We start from the raw sequence: 24,402 nt of genomic DNA, 5'->3' as shown, positions 1-24,402 counted from the left end.
CCCCAAGAGGTACTTTCTATCCAGTCGGGTTTTTGCGTTGCAACCGCTTCTCTTCTTTTTTTTTCTCACTTGCAATCTGTCCATCCCTTCCCCACTTTTAAAAAATTTTCTTCTTCCCCTCCCCCACCCAAGTTTATCTTCTCACTAAACCCTTTCGGGGGATGGGCGCAGGAACACGCCTGATACAAAAAAACCATTTCACAGACAGGGAGACTGAGCGCTACCCCCGCGGGCGGCCGCGTTCGGCCTCAGCACGCTGCGGGGGGAGAGGGGGGTGTCTCCTCGCCTTTCCTGGGATGCACCGACCCGGCACATGGAACAGAGCCGACCTGCCCGAACTTCCAAGCGCGGGTCTCCCACGGCGCCCGAGCGCGCCCCCCGGGCATGCTCGCGTTCTTTCCTCTCGCGCTCCCCCGGCGCCCCCCGTTCTGCATCGCGCCCCTCTCTCCTCCGGGGCGAGGGGAGCAGGTGGTACGTCCCGCGCTCACTGCGCAGGCGCGCGCCGTGGCGGGGGCGGGCCCGGGCCGGGGGGGGGCGGGGCGTGCGCGGGCTTGATTTGGGGCCGCGGCGGGAGCCGGAGTTTTTTCCTCCCCCCCACCCCACCCCCGGCACTCGAGTGCGCAGGCGCCGGGCGGTTACCGGTCTCGCCATGGAGCGGAAAGGTGAGCGGTGGAGCGGCCTCCGCCACGAGGGGCAACGGCCGCCGGGCGAGGACCGGGGGGCGGGGGGTCTGCGCCGGGAGCATTGCCCAGCCGCTGCGGTCCGCTCGCCGGGCGTGCAGCGCCCCCAGTACTGAGGTGGCGCCGCCGCCCCTCCGCCCCCGCCCCGGGGCCGCCGCCGCCGCCGCCGCCGCTCCTCGCCCCTCGGCCCGGGCGTCCTTCCGCACGGGCAGTCATCGCCCCTCGTTCCCGGCCCGGCCGAGCGGCGCGTCGGGGCGGCTCCTGGGCCTGGCCGCGGGCGGGCGGCGCCGGCCCCCTTCCGTGTGCCCCGGGCCCCGGCCCGCGCCCCTTCCGGCGCATCCCGCCTTCGCGCCGCCCTGCGCCCGCTGGGCCGCCGGACCCCCGGTCCGTGCCGCGGCGCCGGGCCCGGAGCCGCACCGCCGGCTGGTCCCGGCGCTGGGCCTGGCGCCGCTGCTCGGGCTGCACCGCCTCTCCTCCAGGCACGCCGTTCATCCCTCCTTCTCTCCCGCAGTGCTCGCGCTCCAGGCCCGCAAGAAGAGGACCAAGGCCAAGAAGGACAAAGCCCAAAGGAAGTGAGTCTCGCACCCCCACCGTCCCCGTGCTTTTGTATTTTAATATATACATATATTTTTTTGCATTTCTCTCCCTTGTCCCCCTCCCGCGTGGCCGCCTCCACTCTCTTGGCCTCCAACGTCCCGGACGTGCCCGGGGGTGTGGGGAAGACCCCGCGCCCTCGCCCCCCAGCCCCGCGGCGGCTGCAGCCACATGGCCTTGCCGCGGCCGGCGCGGGCCGCACCCCGCTGCCAAGTGCAGAACGGGGCGGGGGGAAGGGGGGGGGATGGCCGGCTGGTGGCGCGGTCGGGAGGAGGAGCGAGACCCTGTGTGCGGTGCATCTCCCTCCCCCAGAGAAAGGGGGCACTGGCTCCCCGAGGTGGGGGACTCGCCCTAAACACCTCCCTGCCCGCGCCCGCGCGGGAGGCCGTCGGGGCATTCCCCGAGTGCGTGTTCCCAGCCCGCCCCGGAGATCCTTTCATCCTCCAAACGGGGGGTCCCCAGAGCTTTTTGCCCTCCCCGAGGCCCGCGACTTGCCTGGCTGCCTGCAGGGGCGCATCGCCCGCCTCTGCGTCGCGGGGCGCGGGGGTGTGCAGCGAGCGCGGGTTGCAGCTGCCGCGTCGCGCGCCCTCCAGCCCTCCAGCCCCGGCTAGCACGTGGCTTGGAGCGCGGGGCTTCAGCCGTGCCGGGGAAGGGGCCCTAGTGTGACCGGCTCACTCGGGAGCTGGGGTCGGGGGGCTTTCAGGTTTGGTGGCCTGGGCGCCGTGCGGCCCCCGGGTTTTCAAAGCAGGATGCGCTTGGCGCTATTGTGGGAAACCCAAAAGTTGGCCGGGTGAACGCCCGGTAGAGGGCATCTCTCTGCCCAGGAGGCCCAGCCCGGAGAACTTTTCTCTTGGACCTTTTTTTTTTCGCGGTGGAACGTCGTAGAAAATCTTTATCCCTCCCCCACCCCCCCTCGGACCAGTTGTTTTTAAATGCATTGTGTTCTGTGCTTTCCTTTTACTTGATAGTACTTGGTGGCTTAAGCCAGTGTTTCTGCCAGATCTCGTGTGTGCTTGTGTGTGGTCCTCCCTACTCTATCGAGATCACAAAAATCGTTACTGGGCCTAGAACCGAGATGGTAGATGACCTCACTTTTTGCTGCATTTCTACCAGCTGTCGTTAAAAAAAAAGTCTCATTTGTAAAGTTTGCACTAGCCAAGACATTTAAATGTCGATTTTAATATATCTGTCTGTGCCTTTGCTTTTTGATTATTCCATGTGTGGGTTATTCAAAAACCAGATTTTAATTCCAGACTGTGTTCGTGGGAACAGCAAGGAGCTAAGCTGGTTCTAAGATGCTCTGGGTATTTGAAGCGTTGTGTATGTGTGTGCCTTAGTTTTGTTATTTCCTGTGGAGGGGGGTGTGTGTAAACATATTTTCCACTGAAGTGGGAAGGTCATTATTTTTTTCACTATTATTTAGAGGTCATCTGCCCTGGTTGAACTTAATCTTAACTTCATCTTCACAGTAGCTTGAATCATCCCTATAATTTGGGAGGTAAAGCTACATGGGTGACCATAGACTTTATTTTGAACACAAGATATTCATTACTTTGGATTATCTCTTAAGACCACATGCTTGCTTTTTTTCTTTTTGTTTTGTAGGCCACCCCAGCAGTGTTTGGGGTGCTACTCAGGCCCTGTGCTCAGCGGTTGCTCCCTGTGGTATGTGGAGGCCATATGACGGCCTGGGATCGAACCCAGGCATCTCTTGTATGCAAATCCTATTTTGTACGCACTCAGCCGTGTTGGGCTGACTGGCTCTATGCTTTTATTGCTAAAGCCAAAGCAAAATACATTGTTACATACTTTGAGTTAACTCTGCTACTCCTTTATTAGAAGGAGTAACAGAGTTACTTGTATTCTTAACTGTTTTCATATTTGCATAAAAGCAAAAGACGTATGCAAGGAGTTTAATTAGTAAAATAGTTAATTGTGCACCACTTTGACTCCAAAAAATAGATGTGAATGAACCTCCCTGCTTACCTGTTCTTTGGAGATTTTTCCTTTTTTTTATTTTATACTTATTTCCAGTTTTTCTTGGTAATTTTGCCTTTTTTATTTCACAAACTTCCTTTTAGGTTTACTGAAATGTCGAATTTGCTTGATTAGTGTCTTGTAATAGAAGCCCATCTTGATTCTGACTACTCATTGTTCTCCTGAATACCGTCATTTTGCAAAGTCAGGTTGTGGTTTACCAGTTAGGAGATCTGGAGGAAGAAGAGTTAGTCATTCGGTTTTTTGTTTGCATGCTCGTTTTGTTTTTAATTCTGATTTGCTGCATTTTATTTATTTATTCATTCATTTATTTTGGGGAGGGGTCACATCCGGCGATGCACAGGGGTTACTCCTGGCTCTGCACTCAGGAATTACTCCTAGCGGTGCTCAGGGGACTATATGGGACGCTGGAAATAGAACCCAGGTCGGCTGTGCGCCTGGCAAACACCCTATCCACTGTACTATCATTCCAGCCCTGATTTGCTGCTTTTTAGCAGTTTGAATTTGAATTACTTAAGGGGACTTGAACGTATTAGAACTGCTAGTTTAGTCTTAAAAACTGGAAGACTGATCAGAGCCTGATAATAATAAAAGACATTTTTAGGGTTGAGAATGTGTCTCCTTGTAGAGCAAACTAACATTTGCATTGAGAAGTCAAACTATAAATAGAATGCATGGAATATTCAGAGTAGGTGGGAAGGGTTTGCAGTTCCCCTGGCTAGGACCCTGTGTATGAACTGAGCCATCACTGGGCCTGTGAAGTGGCCACTCGGGGCAGCCCCCGGAGTCCAGGGCTTCTGCTCCTTTGCCTTTGGTTCATTCATTGTGCTGAAAGATTGGACTTGGGAAGCTTTTACTTATTCTAATTGAAGATTTCCCTTCTGATTGCACCCTGTACTCTTAACTTAGAAGAAACAGTTGGTGATACTGTAACTGTACAGGTAAGGGAATTGGTATTTGCAGGATGACTCCCCTGAAAAATTGTAGAGCTAGCAATTGCAGCCCAGGTCTGTCTGGTCTACCTCAGAGCCCTGGGCACTGGCGGTGTTTCCCAAGCAGCCAGTCTTTTGTGTCTGAAGACAAGTATCTGGCGGGAACTGAGGGAACCGAAGACCGTAGTGTTTGTTTGGGGCCACCTTTTCGCGCTTCAGTGTGCTTGCCTCTAGAAGAACACCGGCAATGGCTCTCTTCGAACATCTGGCTCTGCGTTTGTGGATCAATAGCTGGTGCCTTACCTGTCTGTAGTTACTAAGCCTTTACAAATGGACACGGTCTGTGTTTATTTGGACATGATTTCTGGGCACCATGGTTCCAGGTGGGATTTCACAGCAATTTTAAGGGACATGGGGGGAGGGGGCTTATTTGGGGCCACACGGAGCAGTGCTGGTAGGTGGCCTGCTTGGGAAACCAGCCAGAGTTAGTTCCTGGGACTGGACAGGATCATGTGCGTGAAAGGCCAAGAGTCTAACTTGGCCCTTTCGTCTATGACATTAACTGGGATGTTGATTTTCACTTACGTATGGCATTGGATACTTCTCACACCATTGCACTTTAGACATCGGTTGTATGGAGGCTGGAGTGATAGAACAGTGGTTAGGGTGTTTGCCTTGTGCATGACTGACCCAGGTTCTATCCCTGGCACCCAAATGCCCCCTGAGCCCACCAGGAGTAAGCTGCCCTGAGCTCCGCTGGGTATGACCCAAAAACAAACATAGAAATTTGTTCTTTGTCTGTTCATGAAATTCACACTATATTTTTAGTTTTGCCCCTTTTTCCTGTGTTATAGAATTGGTTCTGTGTTAGAATTATCTCCCCAACTCCGCATCGTCCCCCAACAACATCAAGACTGAAAAAGACCCACCATACCCACCCACAAAATATCTCACGTGGATATCCCGTAGTTCAGTTTCTAATAATGTATATATTTTCTTTTTCTGGTGGGTATTATGTTTTTTGTTTTGGCCCCCCAAGAATTGCTCAGGGCCCTGGGGCCACTTTTGGCTCTTACCTCAGCCGCGCAAGCATCTTCCCAGGCCACCTCCTGTGATGCTCTGGGAAACCAACCCTGTGCTCTCCCTGGCTCTACATGGATTTTTTTTTTTTTTTAATTAGTGAAACACTGTGAGGTGGTACAGTTACAGACTTACAGCTTTCGTGCTTGCATTTCAGTTATACGGTGATCGAGTGCCCATCCTTCCACCAGTGCCCATTTTCCACCACCAATGCTCCCAGCATCCCTTCCACCACCCCCACCCCGCCTCTGTGGCAGGGCATTCCCTTTTGCTCTCTCTCTTTTTGGGTGTTGTGGTTTGCAGTAGAGGTATCAAGTGGCCATCGTGTTTGGTCTATAGTCTACTTTCAGCCCGCATCTCCCATCCCGAATGGGTCCCCCTAGCACCCTTTACTTGGTGGTCCCTTCTCTATCTGAGCTGCCTTTTCCCCCAGCATGTGAGGCCGGCTTCCAAGCCCCGGGGGGCAATCCTCCTGGTACTGATCTCTACTATTTTTGGGAGTCACTCTCCCATTCTGTTACTTTATATTCTGCAAAGGAGTGCAATCTTTCTATGTCTGTCCCTCTCTTTCTGACTCATTTCACTTTAACATGATACTCTCCATCAACATGGATATCTTTCTTTTTTAAGACCAAAAATGGGATGATTGAGTTTTTTCTCCAGTGAACATTTTTCATAGCATTAACGATTCCGCTTCACTTTAAATGTTCCACTGTGCAGTGTTTTCAGCTTCTCATAATTCACAGCTAAGGTAAATAATCTTTTCTTTTGAATATGCATTGCTCACATCAGCAGTTATTTCCTTAGGGTGATTTCTTAAAGGTGGTGTGACTGCTGCACCTGCCTTGCATTTGTTAGGCCCTGGGTTTAATCGTCAGGAACACAAGAGTAAAAGAAGTGATCTCACTGGCGGCCGGGCTTGCACACTAAAACGCTTGTGGTGGTTTTTGTTTTTGTTTTTACTTCATGTTGGCAGTGATTTCTCAAGAGTTAACCCATTCACATCTAGTCATTAAACAAGTGGTTTAAACATCTTGTCCCAGGCACTGGTTTCCATTTTTATGATACAACAGTGAAAGAAAATATCCTAGCCCTTAGGAACTTTAGTTTAATGGGGTAAGACAGATTGGACAGTAGATGTAATTACATAATATGTGAAGTGATAAGGTTTTTTAGGAGGGGGGACGATGATAAAGAGAGTAGAGAGCTGGAAGTGGAGGGGCGGTTTGAAATGGGGCGATCCGCACTGCGGGGAGGAGGTGATGGGCTGCTCACACGAGAGTGCTGGGAGTGGGACGTCCCAGATCGAGATCTTCGGCTTAGCCTGAGACCTGGCCGCTATTTCTTGGTAATCTAGAAGAAATCTTGTTTGTCATTTACCACCTTTCTCTTAGTTGCTGTAGTTGCTACGACCAGGGGACTTTGTGGAGGCATACAGTGTGCTTTAAGAGGTGGGGGCTTGCTTGCACGTGTTTCTTTAATTGTGATGCCCCCTGGGGTCCACACTCTTCGGGCAGAGGCTCCCACATTACCTGCTCTGGGTCCCGAGAGCAGGGGCCTCGCTCAGCTCCCAGGGTAGCCCCAGAGAGCAGATCCAGCCCTCACACCTGCAGGTCAGGTACCTTAAGGGGGTCAGCGTGGGTGTGTTTGTTAGTGTGTCCAGTCTGCTGGATTAGTGATCTTTATTTTTTTCCTCTCTCCCAGAAGCATGATTATGTGGCGGATTTGTATTTCTCATTGATAGTTTTCCAAGATTTTGACTTCTTAGAATGTGACCAGTTTATCTTTTGCTTTTTTACATTTGAAAATTTCTGTGTCGGCTGCTACATCTTTTAAAGAAATCCCTAGCGTTTTAATTAGATCTAAATTAAATTAAAATTTAATTAAATTAAACGTCCACTAAGGTGTATAATTGTAAGACTCATTTCTAGAGGTGCCCTTGTTAGGAAAAAGTTTGTCCTCTTCCTTAGACAAGACAGGCTGAACAAGTAGGATTAGTTTTTATTGTATATTTTAGACCTGGTGGAGCAAATACAATTTTTCCCCCCACCTTAAGTAGACTTCCTTGAGTAGACTTCCTCAAGCTCATAAGTCTTCTCTACAACTAATGCTAGTTGGGGATTAAGTGCATTTCCATATTGGCTAAAATAGTTTAATGCTGCCACTGTAATTTAATTCTTAGCAAGTGAGAAAATTCAGATTGGGGCTTGAGTGATGGGACAATGAGGAAGACATTTGCCTTGCGTGCTGCTCACCCGGGTTTCATCCTATGTGCCCATATGTTCCCCAGAGCCCTGCTAGAAGTAAGTCTGAGCACAGACTGGTGTGGCCCAAAAACAAAACAAAAAGACAGTCACAAGACTTTTAGAATTCTTACTTTTCAGGTATAACGTTTAGTTTAAGAAGAAGTAGATAACCATACATGTATTTTTTTTTTATTTTTTTGCTTTTGGGGTGACACCCATCAATGCACAGGGGTTACTCCTGGTTCACACACTCAGGTATTACTCCTCGAGGTGCTCAGGGGACCATATGGGATGCTGGGAATCAAACCCGGGTTGGGCGTGTGCAAGGCAAACGCCCTACCCGCTGTACTATCACTCCAGCCCCACCATACATGTATTTTTAATTGAACTTGAGATGCTATTTTTAACTGGAGCAATAGATAGCACAGCGGGTAGGCTGTTTGCCTTGTACATGGCCAACCTGGCCAACCTGAGTTCGATTCCTTTACCCTCACGGCAAAGCCTGGCAAGCTACTTGTGAGGTATTGATACACCAAACACAGTAACAAGTCTCACAATGTTACTGGGCCCTCTGGAGCAAATGGATGATCAACGGGAGGACAGTGCTACAGTGCAGTTTTTAACTAATTGTGTTGTGATCCCCCACCCCCAGAAAAAGTAACAATCAGACACAGTATTAACAAGATATGTCAGAGATGTAAAATGGAGGAAGAAATACTCCTGTTTGGATTTTGTGAAATGTAATTCTGGTGATGTAATTAGAATTCACAGTCTTGGGTGTTTTGGTTTTTTTTTTTTTTTTTTTTTTTTTTGCGTTTTAGGTCACACCCTGCAATGCACAGGGATTACTCTTGGCTCATGCACTCAGGAATTATCCCTGGCGGTGCCCGGGGGACCATATGGGATGCTGGGAATCGAACCTGGGTCAGCCGCATGCAAGGCAGATGCACTACCCGCTGTGCTAGCACTCCAGCCCCCTTGTTGTATTTTTAAATGGAAAATGTTAACTATGTACCAAATTAAGAAAATCCAGTAAAGATTTTACAGTACCTTTAACAATTATTATTTCCCGTCTTAAGTTAAAGAAGCTGGAGCGATAGCACAGCGGGTAGGGCGTTCGCCTTACAAGCGGCCAACATGGCCGACCCGAGTTCGATTCCTCCGCCCCTCTCGGAGAGCCCAGCAAGCTACCGAGAGTATTCGATATGCCAGACACAGTAACAACAAAGTCTCCAATGAAGATGTTACTGGGCCCGCTCGAGCAAACCCACGATCAACGGGAGGGCCTTTTAAGTTAAAGAAAATTGTATCACTTGTCATCCAGTTGCTCATTGATTTGCTTGAGGGGCCGGGCGCTGGTTACATCTCTATTGTTCCTGTAATGTGCTTTTGTATCCCAGTGGTGTCTACTCGCTCCAGGAACACTGAGAGCATCAAACTGTTCTTCCAGGGTCTTGACGAAGAAGTCCGACTGTCTTGTGGTGGGCGGCCAGGCATTCTTTTGACATCCTGTGGAATCTAGTTGGTAATGGCTCTAGTCCAACAGTCATCTCCAAATCACATTATGTGTCTGGCCCATCTGATGGTTGATGCCTTGGCAAACGAGGCAGCGTCCCTGATCATTTTAAATATATGGTGTCTTTATAAACATAGCTACAAGTGCTGTTGTCAACACCTAGAAAAAAAAATAGTGGGGTGAGGGCTTTGGGCAGACGTTGGGCCATACCTGGTGGTGCCTAGGGGTCATTCCCAGCTCTCTGCTCAAGAATTTCTCCACACACACACACGTACATTAAGGGGAGTGAAAAGGTCTGCCCAATGCAAGGCAAGTAAGTGCCTTACTCAGCCCCTGTACATCTCCCCAGCTCCACCCTTAATGTTTTTTACCATAAATTTTTAGTATCAAATAGCAACAGTTGTTCAGATTTCCCTGCTAGTTAAAAAAAATTGTTTTTGCTAGACTTTTTAATATTTCTGTCAGAAAGCACCTACAGGTCTCTTTGTGATTATTAATGTTCACGAATTCATTGCCTAGATCATTTAAGGTTACAGAATGGTGTTATTCTATTACTTAATTTATTCATTGTAATACTTCTATAATAAGATCCTGACTTCTCTTTGGTTACCCAGAGCAACAGTTCATATATAGGAGACACTGAATTAAATGCTTGAAAGCTTCCAGTTTTCAAAATAATGAGTTGGAGTTCTAAACACTTTTCCAAGATGACAAGATTTTCTATATAAACTCAGAATTATAGACACCAGCCCATCACAGTTGAGGCTGAGGGGGTAGGTAATAGCTTTACAGCGGTACGATTTGCACATCACACAGTTCACCCTTTTAAGATATATGATTGAGTGGAGTTATGCAACCACCAGATCTTAGGTTTAAAATGTTCTGTCACCCTAAAAAGAAACCCTGAATCCATTAGTCATTCCTACTTGCAGCAGCTCCGACCCTAGGTAAACCTTAAATCTTTCTCTGGATTGGCCTGTTCTGGGCATGTCATATAAACGGGATCGTGTTTAGTATGTGGTCTTTGGGACTAACTTCTTGAGTTTAGCTTTCATGAACTTTTTGTTTGTTTTGTTTTTTTGTTACCCTGTTTTGGCCAATTGGAATTCCTTGGATTGTGACTGTGTCCAGTTGGCTTGCACTGAGCCATCTTTGGTGGCATTGTTATCTAATAGGACAGTTTGTTCAGACTTATCCTGTACGTTTTTTTTGCCCAATACCAGGAAATAGCCCTTTCTCTAAGAGTCCTTTAGTGGAATTGACTTTTGGTGATCACAATCTCTCAGCACCTAAAATGCTTATTCCCTCTGGGTTAATCATTGTTCTAGGCCTCTTCTGTAGTTTAAAAGTAGGAAATAAGTTTTTTCCTCCTTTCTCTTAAAAAAAATTAGGAGTTGGGATGTGGGGGGGGGAACGGAACGGGACGTGAATTTGTTATATACTTAAAAACAAAAGGGACCTGCAAGACATACGTCAGGTTAAGGCAGTTGGCTTTGCACATTGTCTGCCTGGGTTCGATCCCTGGCACCCAGTATGGTCCTCTAGCACCGCCAGGGGTGGCCTTCAAACCATCCTGGAAAAGGACCAAGAGGCTTCTGCCTGTGAATGTGTTGGTTTTGGTTTTTTTTTTTTTTTCATCTGTCTTCTTTCTCTCATACTTGGTAAGCCCGTGTCTCAGCATGATTGCTCGTTTTCTTTTCCCTATAAAAACAAAAAATAGTCTGGCAGTGCCCCACACTCCACCAAAAATAAGGCTACTGAGAAAGCTCATGATTGTTGTTAGCGTGTTTCTCTTTATGCTAGTAGAGTAATTGATTTGTATGCTACTTTCTTGCCCTGTGATTATCTGTGCTACCACAGTTAAGCAGTTTGATTTGTTTCCTTTTGCTTTCATTATTACTGGCTTGTTTTGTCTGTTTCCCTTTTCCCCCTTTGTTGTCTGCTGTTCTCAGAACAGTGGGTACCCTATCTGCGGTTGGGGAGGGGGAGGGCAGTGGGCGATCACACCACAGGTGCAGTGGGACTCACCGGCAGCAGCTCGGGGTGGTGCTGGGGACAGAGTTCCTGGCCTCACTTACACAACCACATCTCCGGGCCCATCTTTTAAGCCTTTTTGAAGATTCCAGATCTTGCAGAACTTGCATTCATAGCATAACATGAACAGTGCATGTAATTTACGATCGCGTTGATTTTTTTTTTTTTTTTTAGAATGTGGCTTTAAAAAAGCGTTCAGTGAAGGAGTCAAAGAGAGTAGTAATTATTAAAACGTGTGGAGCAGGCATTCTTCACATCTAAGGAAAGGGCTTCTTACTGCATGCTGATTGTCCAAGACGAGGCCATTGTGAGCAGATCTTCGCATGTTTTTCAAGAGATGCTAGAAATCTGTTTAATTTTGTAATATTTTGGTTTGGGGGCTCGTGCAGAGGTGCTCAGGGCTCCGCTCTGGGATCATTCTTGGTGGGCTGCAGGGGACTGGATGCCGGGGTTCGAGCCTGGTTGGCTGTGTGTAAGGAACGCACCCTTACCTGCTGTACTATCATAGCTCAGGCTCTTTTTTTTTTTTTTTTTTTTTTTTTTTTTTTTTTTTTGCTTTTTGCTTTTTGGGTCACACCCGGCAATGCACAGGGGTTACTCCTGGCTCTGCACTCAGGAGTTGCTCCTGGCGGTGCTCAGGGGACCATATGGGATGCTGGGAATCGAACCTGGGTCGGCTGCGTGCAAGGCAGACGCCCTACCCGCTGTACTATCTCTCCAGCCCTCATGTTTAATTTTTAAACCTTTGTAAATACACGTTTTGTGGTAAAAAATGACAGCATTTAGTATAAGCAGCCTGTAGTTTTTAATCTCTGCCATAGAGTCTTCAGTGCCAGGGTTCTATTTGAAACAAACACGATAGCACTGGACACAAAATTGGCAGGAGCTAGATAAATAAAGATCATTCATTTGTAATATGTGCCTTAGGTGAAGGCTAAGTCCAAGTTTAATTCATTGCTACTTTGCAATAAATTTATTGATGGCTTAATTGTCTTGAAAAATATTGTAGGTATTTTAGGATAGCTTAAAAAAAAGGTTGAGAACTTTAGTTTGTTTGGGGTTGCTGGGGGATCCATATTGGATGTCTGGGATCAACCCGGGTCAGCCACGAGCAAGGTATTCCACCTGCTATACTGTTGCTCCGGCCCCTGGTTGAGAACTTTTAATATTTTCGGCTACCAAACAATAGTGAACTGAGGTTGATCTAAGGACAATGAGTCACATCAATGATCTTTATTAATTTGCCCAAGTTGAGAATTCTTTGGAGTGAGTAGGGACTTTCATTTGGGCAAAGCCACTGGTCCTTTCGGGGGTGATCTTGTGAACTTTTCTTTTCCTCGAATACTAGGGTAGTCTTATTTGATTATAAGCTTATGGGTAACTGGATCTTCTCTTTGCTTAATTGTGGTACTGCTCTCCAGCCTGTGAATGTTCTTAAATATCCTTTCAACTTAACAGTTTGATCAAAGACAGGTTCTCTCAGCACAGGTGCTGGGTGGTAAGCTCCCTTGACGCTTTCCCCAGCCTCTGAGAATGGCATCAGTAGATATTGTATTAATCCTTTTTCCTTTGTAGGGGCATGGGGGTGTGACTTAGCTGATAGAACTCAAGCCTTAATTTGTGAGGCTCTGGGGCCAAGCACTGCGGGGTTGGGGTGGGGGGTGCCTGGTGCCCTCCATCCCCCCCGCCACAGGTAACTCCCAAAATGGTAGCATTGTAGCACTGCCCTACCGTTGTTCATCAATTTGCTCGAGCAGGCCCAGTAACGTCTCCGTTGTGAGACTTGTTGTTACTGTGTTTGGCATATCGAATACGTCACAGGGAGCTTGCCAGGCTTTGCTGTGGGCGCTCGATACTCTTGGTAGCTTGCTGGGCTCTCCGAAAGGGGTGGAGGATTCGAACCCAGCTCGGCCGGGTCGGCCACGCAAGGCAAATAAATGCCCTACCGCTATGCCCCCAAATGGTAATGGATATTAAGTCATGCCCGTGTTTTGAGGTGTAAGTACATGCATGTTTACTCTCCAGAGAGCTGGTTCTTTTGCATCAAGCTTGCCCCCAACAGTCTTTGTGCTTCTTGAGTCTGAGTTACTGCACTGTAGGGGCAAGGTTCTGGGGTGCAGTTGTGAGTAGTGGCTGGCCCCCTGCTGGGCCCTGGAGAGTTCACCTTCTGATTGCCTCGTGCTTTCTTCCTGATGTTAGAGAGGGTGACCTTTGGCTTTCTAGTGACATTTCTTACTAAACCATTCTTGGATCACACCAGTGGTTTTTAGCTTAACTTTGGGTATTTCACAAAAATGTATCTGGCGAATCTAGTTTGGCACATAGTTGCCCAAAGATCTGGTTCAGGCTATATTCAGTTACTCTGTTACATTCCCAAAAGCCTAACACTCAACTGCTAAATTCAGTCTAGCTTAAGTGAGTTGAGGTTAATATGCCTCAGACGTTAAATTTAGATAAAACTAGATGTGTAAATGTTACGTCAATTTGCAGGAAAAAAACCTGTCTGTCAAGAGAACCTACATAGAAAAGATGTAGGTTATTGGGGGCTCGTGCAGAATCTTTACATAGAAAAGACGGTTGGGAATATTTAGTATGTGTTCAGCCCCACAGTGTATGGTCTTGACTATCTTCCTCGCTGGGTGGAGGCTGTGGAATTGGGGCACTGTATCCATGGAACCCTAACATTAACAGTGTTGGAAATCAGGGATGGAGATAGTGTACAGGGCAGGGGTAAGACAGGTCTTGCACTTGCCCAATATGGACTCAATCCCAGCATCCTGTAAGGTCCCCTGGGCACTGCGAGGATCCTAAATTGCCAGGTGTGGCACAAGAACAAAACAAAACCAAAAAAAAAAAAGGAAGAAGAAACAAAGGTGTGACTGAAAATTATTTTTAATTCCTCTAAAGAATACCTTTTGAAATTCTACATCAGATCAAGTACCCTGAGTACTCTGTCATTTGGTAGAGATGCTTAAACACTCAGCTGGCTCCAAGGGGCATATGATTGAGTAAGCTGAATGTTACAAAGACCCTCTTTAAATGCCTGTACCTGGGTATTAGGGTTGCCCTAACAAGTACTACAAAGTGGGCACCTTCAGCATCAGATATGAGTGCATTCGTTGTATTGGGGTTCACCCTAATTATCTGATCTTTACTTGATCGCAGCATCCTCACTCTCTGGAGACGGGCTTGAATACATTGTGGGGGGGAGGGGCGCGCATTGGGCACAATTAAACCCAAAATGTAGACTTCAGAAACTTTCTAGGCTAATGATCTTGCAGGTTTTTTTTTCTCTAGAGTGGAAAGAAGCAAAAGGCTCAAGTTTATAGCTCAGTGGAGTTTCAAAGGTGCTTTTCAAGTTAGCAAAATCCTAAGGCCAGCCCAATTTCCTAAGTTTATTTTATGTTAAATAGTTTCCGATTAAACTCTAGCATTTCTCACCATTCTATTCCAGTGTCTCAAATCTACTTAAATTTTATCAGCATGCTCTGTCCCTTCTGAATCTTTCTCACCATACTCTAGAATGTGAACGTGATAAAGACTGAGGGACTCTTTTATCTCCCCCCACTTGTTGACTGCATTTCCAGTGATGAGAAAAGTGCCTGTCTGACCTAAAGCACCACATTTTTTAGGGTCAGTTCATTGCTTCAATCTCTTGCTGACTAACTCAACATAAATCCAGTGTTTGACATTTTAAGTTCTTCACAACCTAGCTCATTAGGGAACTGGTTGGGTTGAAGGGAGGGTTTATACAGACTTCAGTTACACAGTGATGATTAAGTTACAGATGAAAAAGAAGTATATTTGCTAGGCATTTGGGATAGGTGGTGAGCCTTACAATCTGGGGGTGTGGGGAATAAGGACAAAAGGTAACTGCCAACAAGAATTAAAGCAACTTAAAGGGGGGATGAGGGAGAATGTGGAAGTTCTGCAGACCTAAGAAAGAAAAGTGGATTTGAGGGGCAGTGGAAGACCAGATCATGGATTTATAGACCATCATAAAAACATGTTTGAGTGTAGTAGCTGTTTAATATTGGCGTTTTGGGGGCTGGAGCACGCGTCCAACCTGGGTTCGATTCCCAGCATTCCATATGGTTCCCCGAACACTGCCAGGAGTAATTCCTGAGTGCATGAACCAGGAATAACTCCTGTGCATCGCCGGGTGTGACCCAAAAAGCCAAAAAAAAAAAATTGGCCTTTCGTTAAAGGTGACCTTTTTTTAAAATGCTTTTTAAACTACCAAATGTAATTGATTCTGAAATGTTTATAGAAAGCCAGCCTCTGGGATTAAAAAGCTTAAGAAATCACATCGCCATCTAGTGACTGTTTGCCATAAGAGTGAGTGTGCCAGAAAATAAAGTTGGCTACTCGGTTACTCAGATGAAAAAAAAACCTTTTAATCTAAATGCTTAAACACTTAATCACAATATAGTTACCAGAATATGAAATGAAACATTGTAATGTTAGTACTTAATCTCTTTAGATTTGCCAATTGACTATCTGTTCTTACTAGCAGTGGTTGAGAGAGTAGGAGAAAAGTGTAGAAATGTCTATGGAAGAGAAGATTGAATTTGTTGTTTGGGAGGAAGGGGGAGGTAAAAGTTTTTAAAAATGGCCTGTAGAGCTGGAGCAGTAATGCTCTGGGAAGGACACTGTGCTTGCATGTGGCCACTCCGGGCTTGATTCCCGGAATCACATACGGTTCCCCAAGCTCAGCCAGGAGTAAGCCCTGAGCACCACTGGGTGTGTCCCAAAACCAAAAATTGCATGCAAATTTTTTTTTACAGAATGTCAAAACCAATAAGGTGACATTTGGCATACAATAAGGGTTCGTTGTTAACATTCTGTTCCACTTTGGCATCTTCTCAGACTTGTATTTTGGGAGTGGTAGGGCACGTTACTGTGACTCCGAAGAATGAATTCTGTACATTCCCTGTACACCCCGTTGTCTTTGAATTTCTGGATTCTCTTCCAGTAGTCTTTGTTTAAATGGGTACAGGTCTTTTTGTTTTAACTCCTTTGTATGTGGATGGCATCATAAGACAGGTGATCCTTTTTGTTTTTCAGTATATTCGGAATATCACTCTTGTCCCTGCATACAGACCTTTCTCATTCATAAAGCAGATAAAGACCCATCCTATGGATGTTCTTACCAAGTATTGGCCAGATTTCCTTTCGGTGTGATTGAATTATTAAACATTCTTACTAGCAGAGTACCAGAGTGTTTGTTTGCCAACAGAATGTTAACACGGTTTTGTCAGTCTGGTAGTGAGAAATACTGTTTCAAAATCTATTAAATTGTGTATGTGTGAGTTTGAAAATGCTTTTTTATATGTGATTATTTTTGTGTGATCTTCTTTGACCACACAACTTTGTTAGGAATTACATGTTTTTTAACTTGTAAAAAGTTTTTGTTTTTTTGACCCCAGCGATGCACAGGGGTTACCCTTGGCTCTGCACTCAGGAACTACTCCTGGTGGTGCTCAGGAGACTATATGGGATGCTGGGAATCGAATCCAGGTTGGCCGTGAGCAAGACAAACGCCCTCTCCACAGTACTATCACTCCAGCCCCTAATTCTTGCCGTACTTTTTAACATCTCTAATGCTGAGGGGTTACTCCTGGCAGTGTTCGGGGGATCAATCCTGTGGGATGCTGGGGATTGAATTTGAGTCTATGGCTTACAAGGTAAACTCCTTACTTGCTGTACTAATGCTTCAGCCCTTCTAATCTATTTTCTAACTTAAAGCTATAGAGGGCAGAGTCTGGCAAACTCCCCGTGGCGTACCAAATATGCCAAATACCAGTAACAATGATGGGTCTCATTCTCCTAAAGAGCCTTGAATATAATCTCAGGGCTAGGATGAAAGAGACGTTACTGGGGCCTGCTTGAGGCAATCGACGAATAACAGGATGATGAAATGAAATGAAAAATGAAAGCTATAGAAATAACTTTAGAGGGACCATGGGGATAGTACTATGGCCAGGTGTGGTTCAAAAAAATAACTTTTTTAAAGACCTTAGAAATGAGTTTACATTTTTTGGGACTTTGTTATAAATGTAGTATTCTTTTGTGTTTGACTTTTACTTGACAGAATGATTGTAAGCTCCAATCATATTCTGTGGGTTCATGTTTGTTAACACATTATTATGTGGTATATAGCCAAAATTTGTTTATCCTCTTATCCATTCATTTTTTTCAATGAATTTAGATTACCTAGATTTTAGATACCACTTAGATTATTTCCAAAAGGGAGCTTTATGAATAAAGCTGTTTTCAGCAGTAGAGTTTTTTTTTTTTTTTCACATTGCTGAACCACTTGGAAATTACACATTACATGATTCATCGCCTCTAAATATTTGGTGTGTACCTTCTAAGAGTAACATTTTCTTTTGATAACATAGCATCTCGCCTAGGAAATGAGAGCGATGCTACAGGAGGTACAGCATTTGCCTGCTTGCATGCAGCTGACCTGGTTCAAATCCCCCCTACTGCATATGGACCCCTGTGTACCCTCAGGTGTGCTTCAAATGATGAATATTATCGTTCAGTGTCACCAAATAAGTCAGACAATATTTAGGTTTTCTATTGTCTCAAATCTTTTTATGTCATTTTTAGATTCAGAACTTAATCAGGAGTTCACTTTACCTTTGATTTTATTTCTTCAACCTACATTATGGCCCTTTGCTTCTGTTTAAGCAGGTACTTAAAATTTCTGCGTGCTTTCCCTGTCCTGGACAAGAAACTTCCAGGGAACCAAGCAATAGTACTGCAAGAAAGGAGTTTGTCTTGCACTTGGTTGACCCTGGTTCTCAATCCCTGACACCCCATGTGGTCCCCTGAGCATTGCAGGGTATGACCCCAAAACAGACATTATCCCCCCCCAAAAAAAATCTATTTCTGCAAAGAGCACCCCTTTGTTGGTCCTAAGTGAGGTGTTTGTTTGTTTATTGAAACCAGTGTCCAGCTCAGTGTTGCCCAGCGTGGGTAGTACTGTTGTGTTGTGTGAAATGATGTAGGGTTGATTGGAGCCTCAGCTGCAATTTGGGGTATGTTTTCTGGTTTTATTTGGTGGGGGGCTGGGGGGGCATTCAGCAGAACAAGCCTGGAAAGCTGGTCTAATTGCCAATTTTTTTGATTTGCTGCTTTGCTAAATTTCATTGGGCACCCCTTTTCATTTCACCAATTTCGGTAGACAGAATTAGGAAATATACTTACATAGACTAGTTATATATGAATACATATAAATAACATAATGACTGGGGGGGTGCTGATGACATTATGGTCAAATTAGAACCTTCACGTGCTTGTGAGAGAGTCTGAACAGCGCACACAGCCACAGTTGGCGATTTCTCAGTGCGTGGGAGGGTGTTAAGTTCGAGGGATTGATTCCAGTTTGGAGCTGTTTGGAACTTTTCCTCACTGCCTGGCTTCTTTCTACCTAGTTCTCAGTGACTTCTATGTATTTTTTTTTTCTTTGCTGCAGTATACCGCAATAATTTAAGGATTACGTACCATAGTCTACGCCAAATTGAAAGTAACCAACTAGAAAGTATGACTGATACACGTATGTGTGGTTGATGCAAATATAAGTGGTTAGGGAATGTCAGTATATCCCTATGCAAAGAAATCACATTCGACGTGCAAGGCAAATGCCTTAACCCACCCCACCCCCACCCCAATAACCCTTCGGGCTCAGAAGGCAAATGATTGGTTGAAGCTTAGGGTGTCCATGGCAAGCCTCCAGCGTGCTGGGGTCTGGAGTGATCCTGTGCATTCCTACAGTGCTTGCAAGAACATTATGAAATGGTTTGAGGCCTTGCCCTGCTCCATTCAGAGCAAGGTTATAGAAATTTCAGACAAATGAAAAAGAAAATGAATTAGGGCGCCTCTCCTTGAATGCAGCCCTTTACATCCCCATTTGAAAGTGATTCACCCCAGAGGCTACTAATACATAAGTATCATGCTATAGTAGTGCAAAATAAGCATATGGATATATATATATATATATAGTGTGTGTGTGTGTGTGTGTGTGTGGTATTGACTGACAAAAGCAAAGTAATGTGTGGCTTGAGAGATGATTTCTTGGACGAGTAGATAATAGATAATAAACACAGCATTTAGGGTGCGTTTCTAACACAGGCTGACCCAGGCTTCATCCACAGCACATCCCTACGGAAGAGCTGGGCGACTCCCTTAGTTGTTTCAGCCGGTGATCCCCTGCTTTGCTCAGCCATTTCACACAATCAGCAGAGCTACCAGGACGGTCACATTCAAGTAGAAGACGCTTTGCCCCTTGAGATGTGTTTCCCCATCAAGATGGCAAGGAATAGAAAGGTTTATGTTTGTGGTCCCCACGCATTGCTGTCGGCACGCAGGAAGCCAGTGCTCCGAGACGGCCCTGAGTAGGCTCAGGCGGCACAAGTTTCTCGGACCCTTGCAGAGCCGCTGGGAGGTCACCAGGCTCCCTGAGCACTGTTTGGGAGCCCCCCCACCCCCAAACAGAGAACGTATTTCCAGTGTAAACTCTTGACTGTGTCCTTGGCTGTTTAATCTGGCTCTTCTCCGTGAAGCGCCGGAACCCAGAGCTCCGTCCTGTTCATGACCGTGCCATGCTGGATTGTGTCCCGGTTCTCCAGGACCAGACCCACCCCTTCAAGAAGAGGGGGTCAAGGATGTTTGCCAGAAAGGCAGAGGGCAGCTCCTGCAGCAGTCTCTGCCCTCGTGTTCCTTTGTCCTAGTTTGAGGTTTTGTGTACGATACTCCTGTACCAAAAAAAAAAAGTAGTCTTGAACTCTTCCATGGCGAATGTAACACTTTTTCTTACTGTTGCAGTTGGTTAGCTAGTATGATACTGCTTCATTCACCTTCGAAATCAGGAAATCATCATCCCTTTAGTTTGCTGGAACTCTGACATCTTAGCGTTTCATGGTGACATTCATGTCACCACAAAACCTTCAGTATTTCAATTATTATGTGTAAGAACATATTTTAGCAGGTTTTATTAAAGGGGGATACAGGGAATGGGTGCAGTGCAGGGGGACTGCACCCAGGTAGCACCCCCCTGTACACGGTTGACCTGGGTTTAATCCCTACTTTCCCACGTGGTCTCCTGAGCACAGCCAGGTGTTGCCCCTAACACCCCCCCCCAAAAAAAAAGAGGAATGCCTGGGGTCATAAAAGTTCTGCAGAATATGAAATATTTGAATTTTGCCTAACTAGGTAATTAAAAATTATGCTATGAAATACTCTCCTAAAGGTGGCACACAGTTGTAGGTTATTAGACTAACTCACTTATGCTCTTGGCTTCTAGTTTGAGCCTCATCTATGCACACAGGGGCCTCTTGTAAAAATCAAGTAATTGTTTCCAGGTCTGCTTATATTTTTGCCTTTTTTCCACCCCCACCCCCACCCCCCTTGCTGCTACCGCTCCATCCGGGGCCTTTCCTCATGAAGAACTGCTGGTGTTGGAATGTCCGTAATTCCTGCCCATATGTTATTGGGATGTTTTGTTACTGTATAAAGTTATAAAAAGCTTTTAATGCTCTGCTGAGTTTTTCTAATTTGGGAGCAAGTCCTCTGTCAGATGTATGTATTGTGAATATTTTCTATATTTAAGCGTATCTTTAGGCAAACCGGGGTTTTTACTTTTTATGAAAGTACAATGTATCAAAAAATGTGTCTTGCTTTGCTCCTGGGCCACACCCGGCAATACTCAGGAGTCACTCCTGGTGGCCCTCGGGGAACCATATGTGATACTGGCTTGAACCTGGGCCAGCCGCATGCATGACAAGCTGAAGAACGAACCCCTCGCGGTGCAGGGAAGCAGGGCATACGGGATGCCTGAGATCAAGTCCAGGTTGGCCACAAGCAAGGCAAGCACCTACCCACTGTACTATCTCACCCCCTAAATTACTTGTAAGTGTACATAGAGAATTAAATAAGTTCCTTTTTTTTTTTTTTTTTTTTTTTTGCTTTTTGGGTGCGATAGCACAGCGGGTAGGGCGTTGCCTTGCACACAGCCTATCCAAGTTCAATTCCTTCGCCCCTCTTGTAGAACCCAGCAAGCTACTGAGAGTCTCGCCTGCAAAGCCTGACAAGCTATCTGTGACGTATTGACATGCCAAAAACAGTAACAGCAAGTCTCACAATTTGTTGTGAGACATTACTGGCTCCCACTCAAGGAAATCAATGAACAACCTGAGAACAGGACAGTGCTGCAGTGCTTTTTGGGTCATACCCGGCGATGCACAGGGGTTACTCCTGGCTTTCCTCTCAGGAATTACTCCTGGCGGTAGCTCAGGGGACCATATGGGATGCTGGGAATCGAACCCTGGTTGACCACGTGCAAGGCAAACGCCCTACCTGCTCTACTATCACTCCATCTCCCACAAACACATTTAAAAAATGGGCATGCTTAAATAATTGGTTTGTTATGGGTCTGGGGAGCAGAAAGATAGTACAGGGGCTAAGGCAGCTGCTTTACACACATGGCTCACCAGGTTCGATCTCTGCCACACCAAATGGTCCCCTGAGCACTGCTAGATGTGGCCCCAAAAACTGAGAATAAGGCTGGGCCAGAGTGATGGTACAGCAGATAGGGCGTTTGCTTTGCACGTGGCTGACCCACCACCTTAGCCTGCCCCCCTGCAGACATAGATTTATTTCATATTGTTTATTACAGCACAGAGACAAATGGAATTAATCAAAACTTACCAGGAAGAGTCAGTTTGTGATGATCGTTCTAGACTGAAGCGGTGTTCCTAACATCCCCGTCCAAGGCTCTCCTGTGCTGGTTGGTGCTAGTGGAGTGTCCTGTCCTATCGTTCAGGCTTATTGAGCTTGGTGCTTCTGCGCAGCTTTTGCTGTGATCCTACTGGGCTGCTGGTACTGTGAAATTTTTGAAATGTCAGCCGTCGCAGTCACAGGCAATAGATCTGGAACAGTTCGGTGGCTTGGCAGTTTGACGTGCTTCAGTTGTGCAGCGGGGCTATTTCTAGGCTGAACGGTGTCAGGTCAGGCAGTGGGCAGAAAGGGAATCTGCCCTCCCCATTCTGACGGAGGCCTAGGAGACCAGCCTGCCTGGGAAGGTTCAGTGGTACTGTGTTCTTTTGGAGATGTGGCACCAGGCCATTTCTCCTAACAAGATCTGGCATTTTCTTAAAGTTCTGTTTGTATTCTTCCCTAGACCTGAAACTCAGCACAGAGGCTCTGCTCCCCATTCTGAGAGTGATCTACCAGAGCAAGAGGAGGAGATTTTGGGATCTGATGATGACGAACAAGAAGATCCTAATGATTACTGTAAAGGTAAGACAGCGAGGAGCAGTGCTGACAGGCCAGCTCCATCTGTGCAGTTTCTCGTTTGACTGGTGTGTCATTGTAAACAGTTGGTTGATGCTGTCTGCTTTCTCTGTCTGTCACCCTTTTCTCCCGCGTAGAGGACTTAGCTTGACTTGATTTGTTCAAATGGCTTAATGTTTGTTTTTAACTCTTTCTCCCCTGAGAAATGTACTTTTTTTTTAAAGGAAAAGAAAAACCACAATGAAATCAGTAAAACAAGTAATTGGAAGAGTTGGGGGGGAAATACGTTATCAGTGTTTACTTTTGGGTGATATTAACATACACATCTTTTTATTTCCTTTTCTTCTCTTGATGATTGCTAGGACAAATTAAAATAGAATACTAGGTATTGAACAAGTACCGCCAGTGGCTCACACTTGAATGTGGTTGAATGAACACAGGTAGCAGTGACGGCATGAACCTGTAAAACATGGAGCTGCCGCATACCTTTCCTATCTCATGAAATTTTACAGAATTTGTGGGCAACAGTTTACACCAGAGTATCTTCCTGAAAATCCAGGAGGGGGGAAAAGACCTTTCTCATTCTTAGCAGGCAGAGAAGTACCAAAATATCGTGATTCTTGTCACCGATGGCAGCCTTCCCCAGATTAGTTTTGTTATTTTTGTTGATTTTAGAGACATTTCTGGGTTGTTGTTTTTAAAACTAAATATAAGGAATTTAGTGCCCTTTCAAGAGAAATTCCTGAACCTGCACCTGCAAATAGACTTATATGCTTAAAGTCCGTTGATTATTGAATAGGAATATTGTGATACATTGCCTTATTTTTGTTTGAGGGCGACTTTTTAAAAATGGGAGTTTAGGTGATAGGGTTACAGTAGTGTTAAAGTCTGTGGTATTGATGATGCCCTCCCCGCCGAAGCCCGTGACCTTCTACCCATTGCCCCTGGATCACCTCCAGTTTGACCTTTCCCCCTCGGTTGATTGATTGGCCCCTGTGGTCCATACCTCCCCCATGTGTGCTCCTGATCTTCCCCCGGTGCTCCCATGGTCTTCCTCGTCAGCCTCCTTGTTCCCCTCCCTGCCATTCCAGGTCTCTAACGTAGCGCCCACAATACTGTGCTTGCATTGATTTATTCCTCATATACTGTATTTGTCCTTCCGCCTCTGGCTTGGTTGGCTCAGCATGATACCTTCTAGTTCCACCCAAGTTGCCATGAGCTACAGACTTGTTTTTTCCTTGTGACTGCATAGGATTTCATCATGTATGTGCCACAACTTCCTTAAAGGGTGGCTTTTTTTTTTTTTAACTATTGGTTCTGCAAAGTACGCCTTATTCCTTCTAAATCAGTATTTCTTTTTTTCCTTCTTTCTTTTTTTTTTTTTTTTTTTTTTGTGGTAACTTGAGCTCAGTAATACCTGGTAACTGACTTGACTTAAAGGTTTTTTTTTTTTTTTTTTTTTTTTTTGCTTTTTGGGTCATGCCCGGCGATGCTCAGGGGTTAACTCCTGGCTTTGCACTCAGGAATCACTCCTGGTGGTGCTCAGGGGACCATATGGGATGCTGGGAATCGAACCTGGGTTGGCCGCGTGCAAGGCAAATGCCCTACGCTGTGCTATTATTGCTCCAGCCCCCGACTTAAAGTTTTTGTTGAAATTTTTTGTTAGAGGGAAATTGTTTTGGTTTGGCTTTTGGCTTTTTGGGGTCACACCTAGCAGTGCTCAGGGGTTACTTCTGGCTCTGCACTCAGGAATTACTCCTGATGGTCCTCAGGGGACCATATGGTATGCCAGGGATCGAACCTGGATTGGCTGCATGCAAGGCAGACACCCTCCCTGCTGCACTATTGCAGTGTTCAGGGGCTACTCCCAGCTCTTCTTAGGTTCCCAGTGATGCCAGTGATGGAACCCAGACCCTCCTGTGGGCAAAGCATGCACGCAGCCTCTTGAGCCATCCCTCCAGCTAAAAAAGTTTAAAGGGCGGGCCTCCTGCTTTGCATGTGGGAGGCCCAAGTTTGATCCC

General features: G+C 46.1%; 1 protein-coding gene and 1 non-coding gene across 2 annotated transcripts in view; both read left to right on the top strand.

Annotated features, from left to right (window-relative positions):
* The first annotated feature begins 649 nt into the window (after positions 1-649).
* The window catches only part of SRPK1 (SRSF protein kinase 1), a 43,547-nt gene continuing 19,794 nt past the window's right edge, over positions 650-24,402 (top strand). Inside the window, 3 exon segments of the mRNA XM_056132372.1 lie at positions 650-784; positions 786-1,252; positions 22,269-22,387. Coding sequence (XP_055988347.1) covers positions 650-784; positions 786-1,252; positions 22,269-22,387 — 721 coding nt within the window.
* On the top strand, positions 18,814-18,945 carry LOC130040537 (small nucleolar RNA SNORA9). The gene has a single exon (XR_008795017.1). It is a non-coding gene; the product is annotated as a small nucleolar RNA SNORA9 (small nucleolar RNA).

The sequence above is a fragment of the Sorex fumeus genome, unplaced genomic scaffold (genome assembly GCF_029834395.1).
Source record: "Sorex fumeus unplaced genomic scaffold, SorFum_2.1 ptg000094l, whole genome shotgun sequence".
Taxonomy (NCBI): domain Eukaryota; kingdom Metazoa; phylum Chordata; class Mammalia; order Eulipotyphla; family Soricidae; genus Sorex; species Sorex fumeus.
This window is presented reverse-complemented; position numbering and strand designations above follow the sequence as displayed.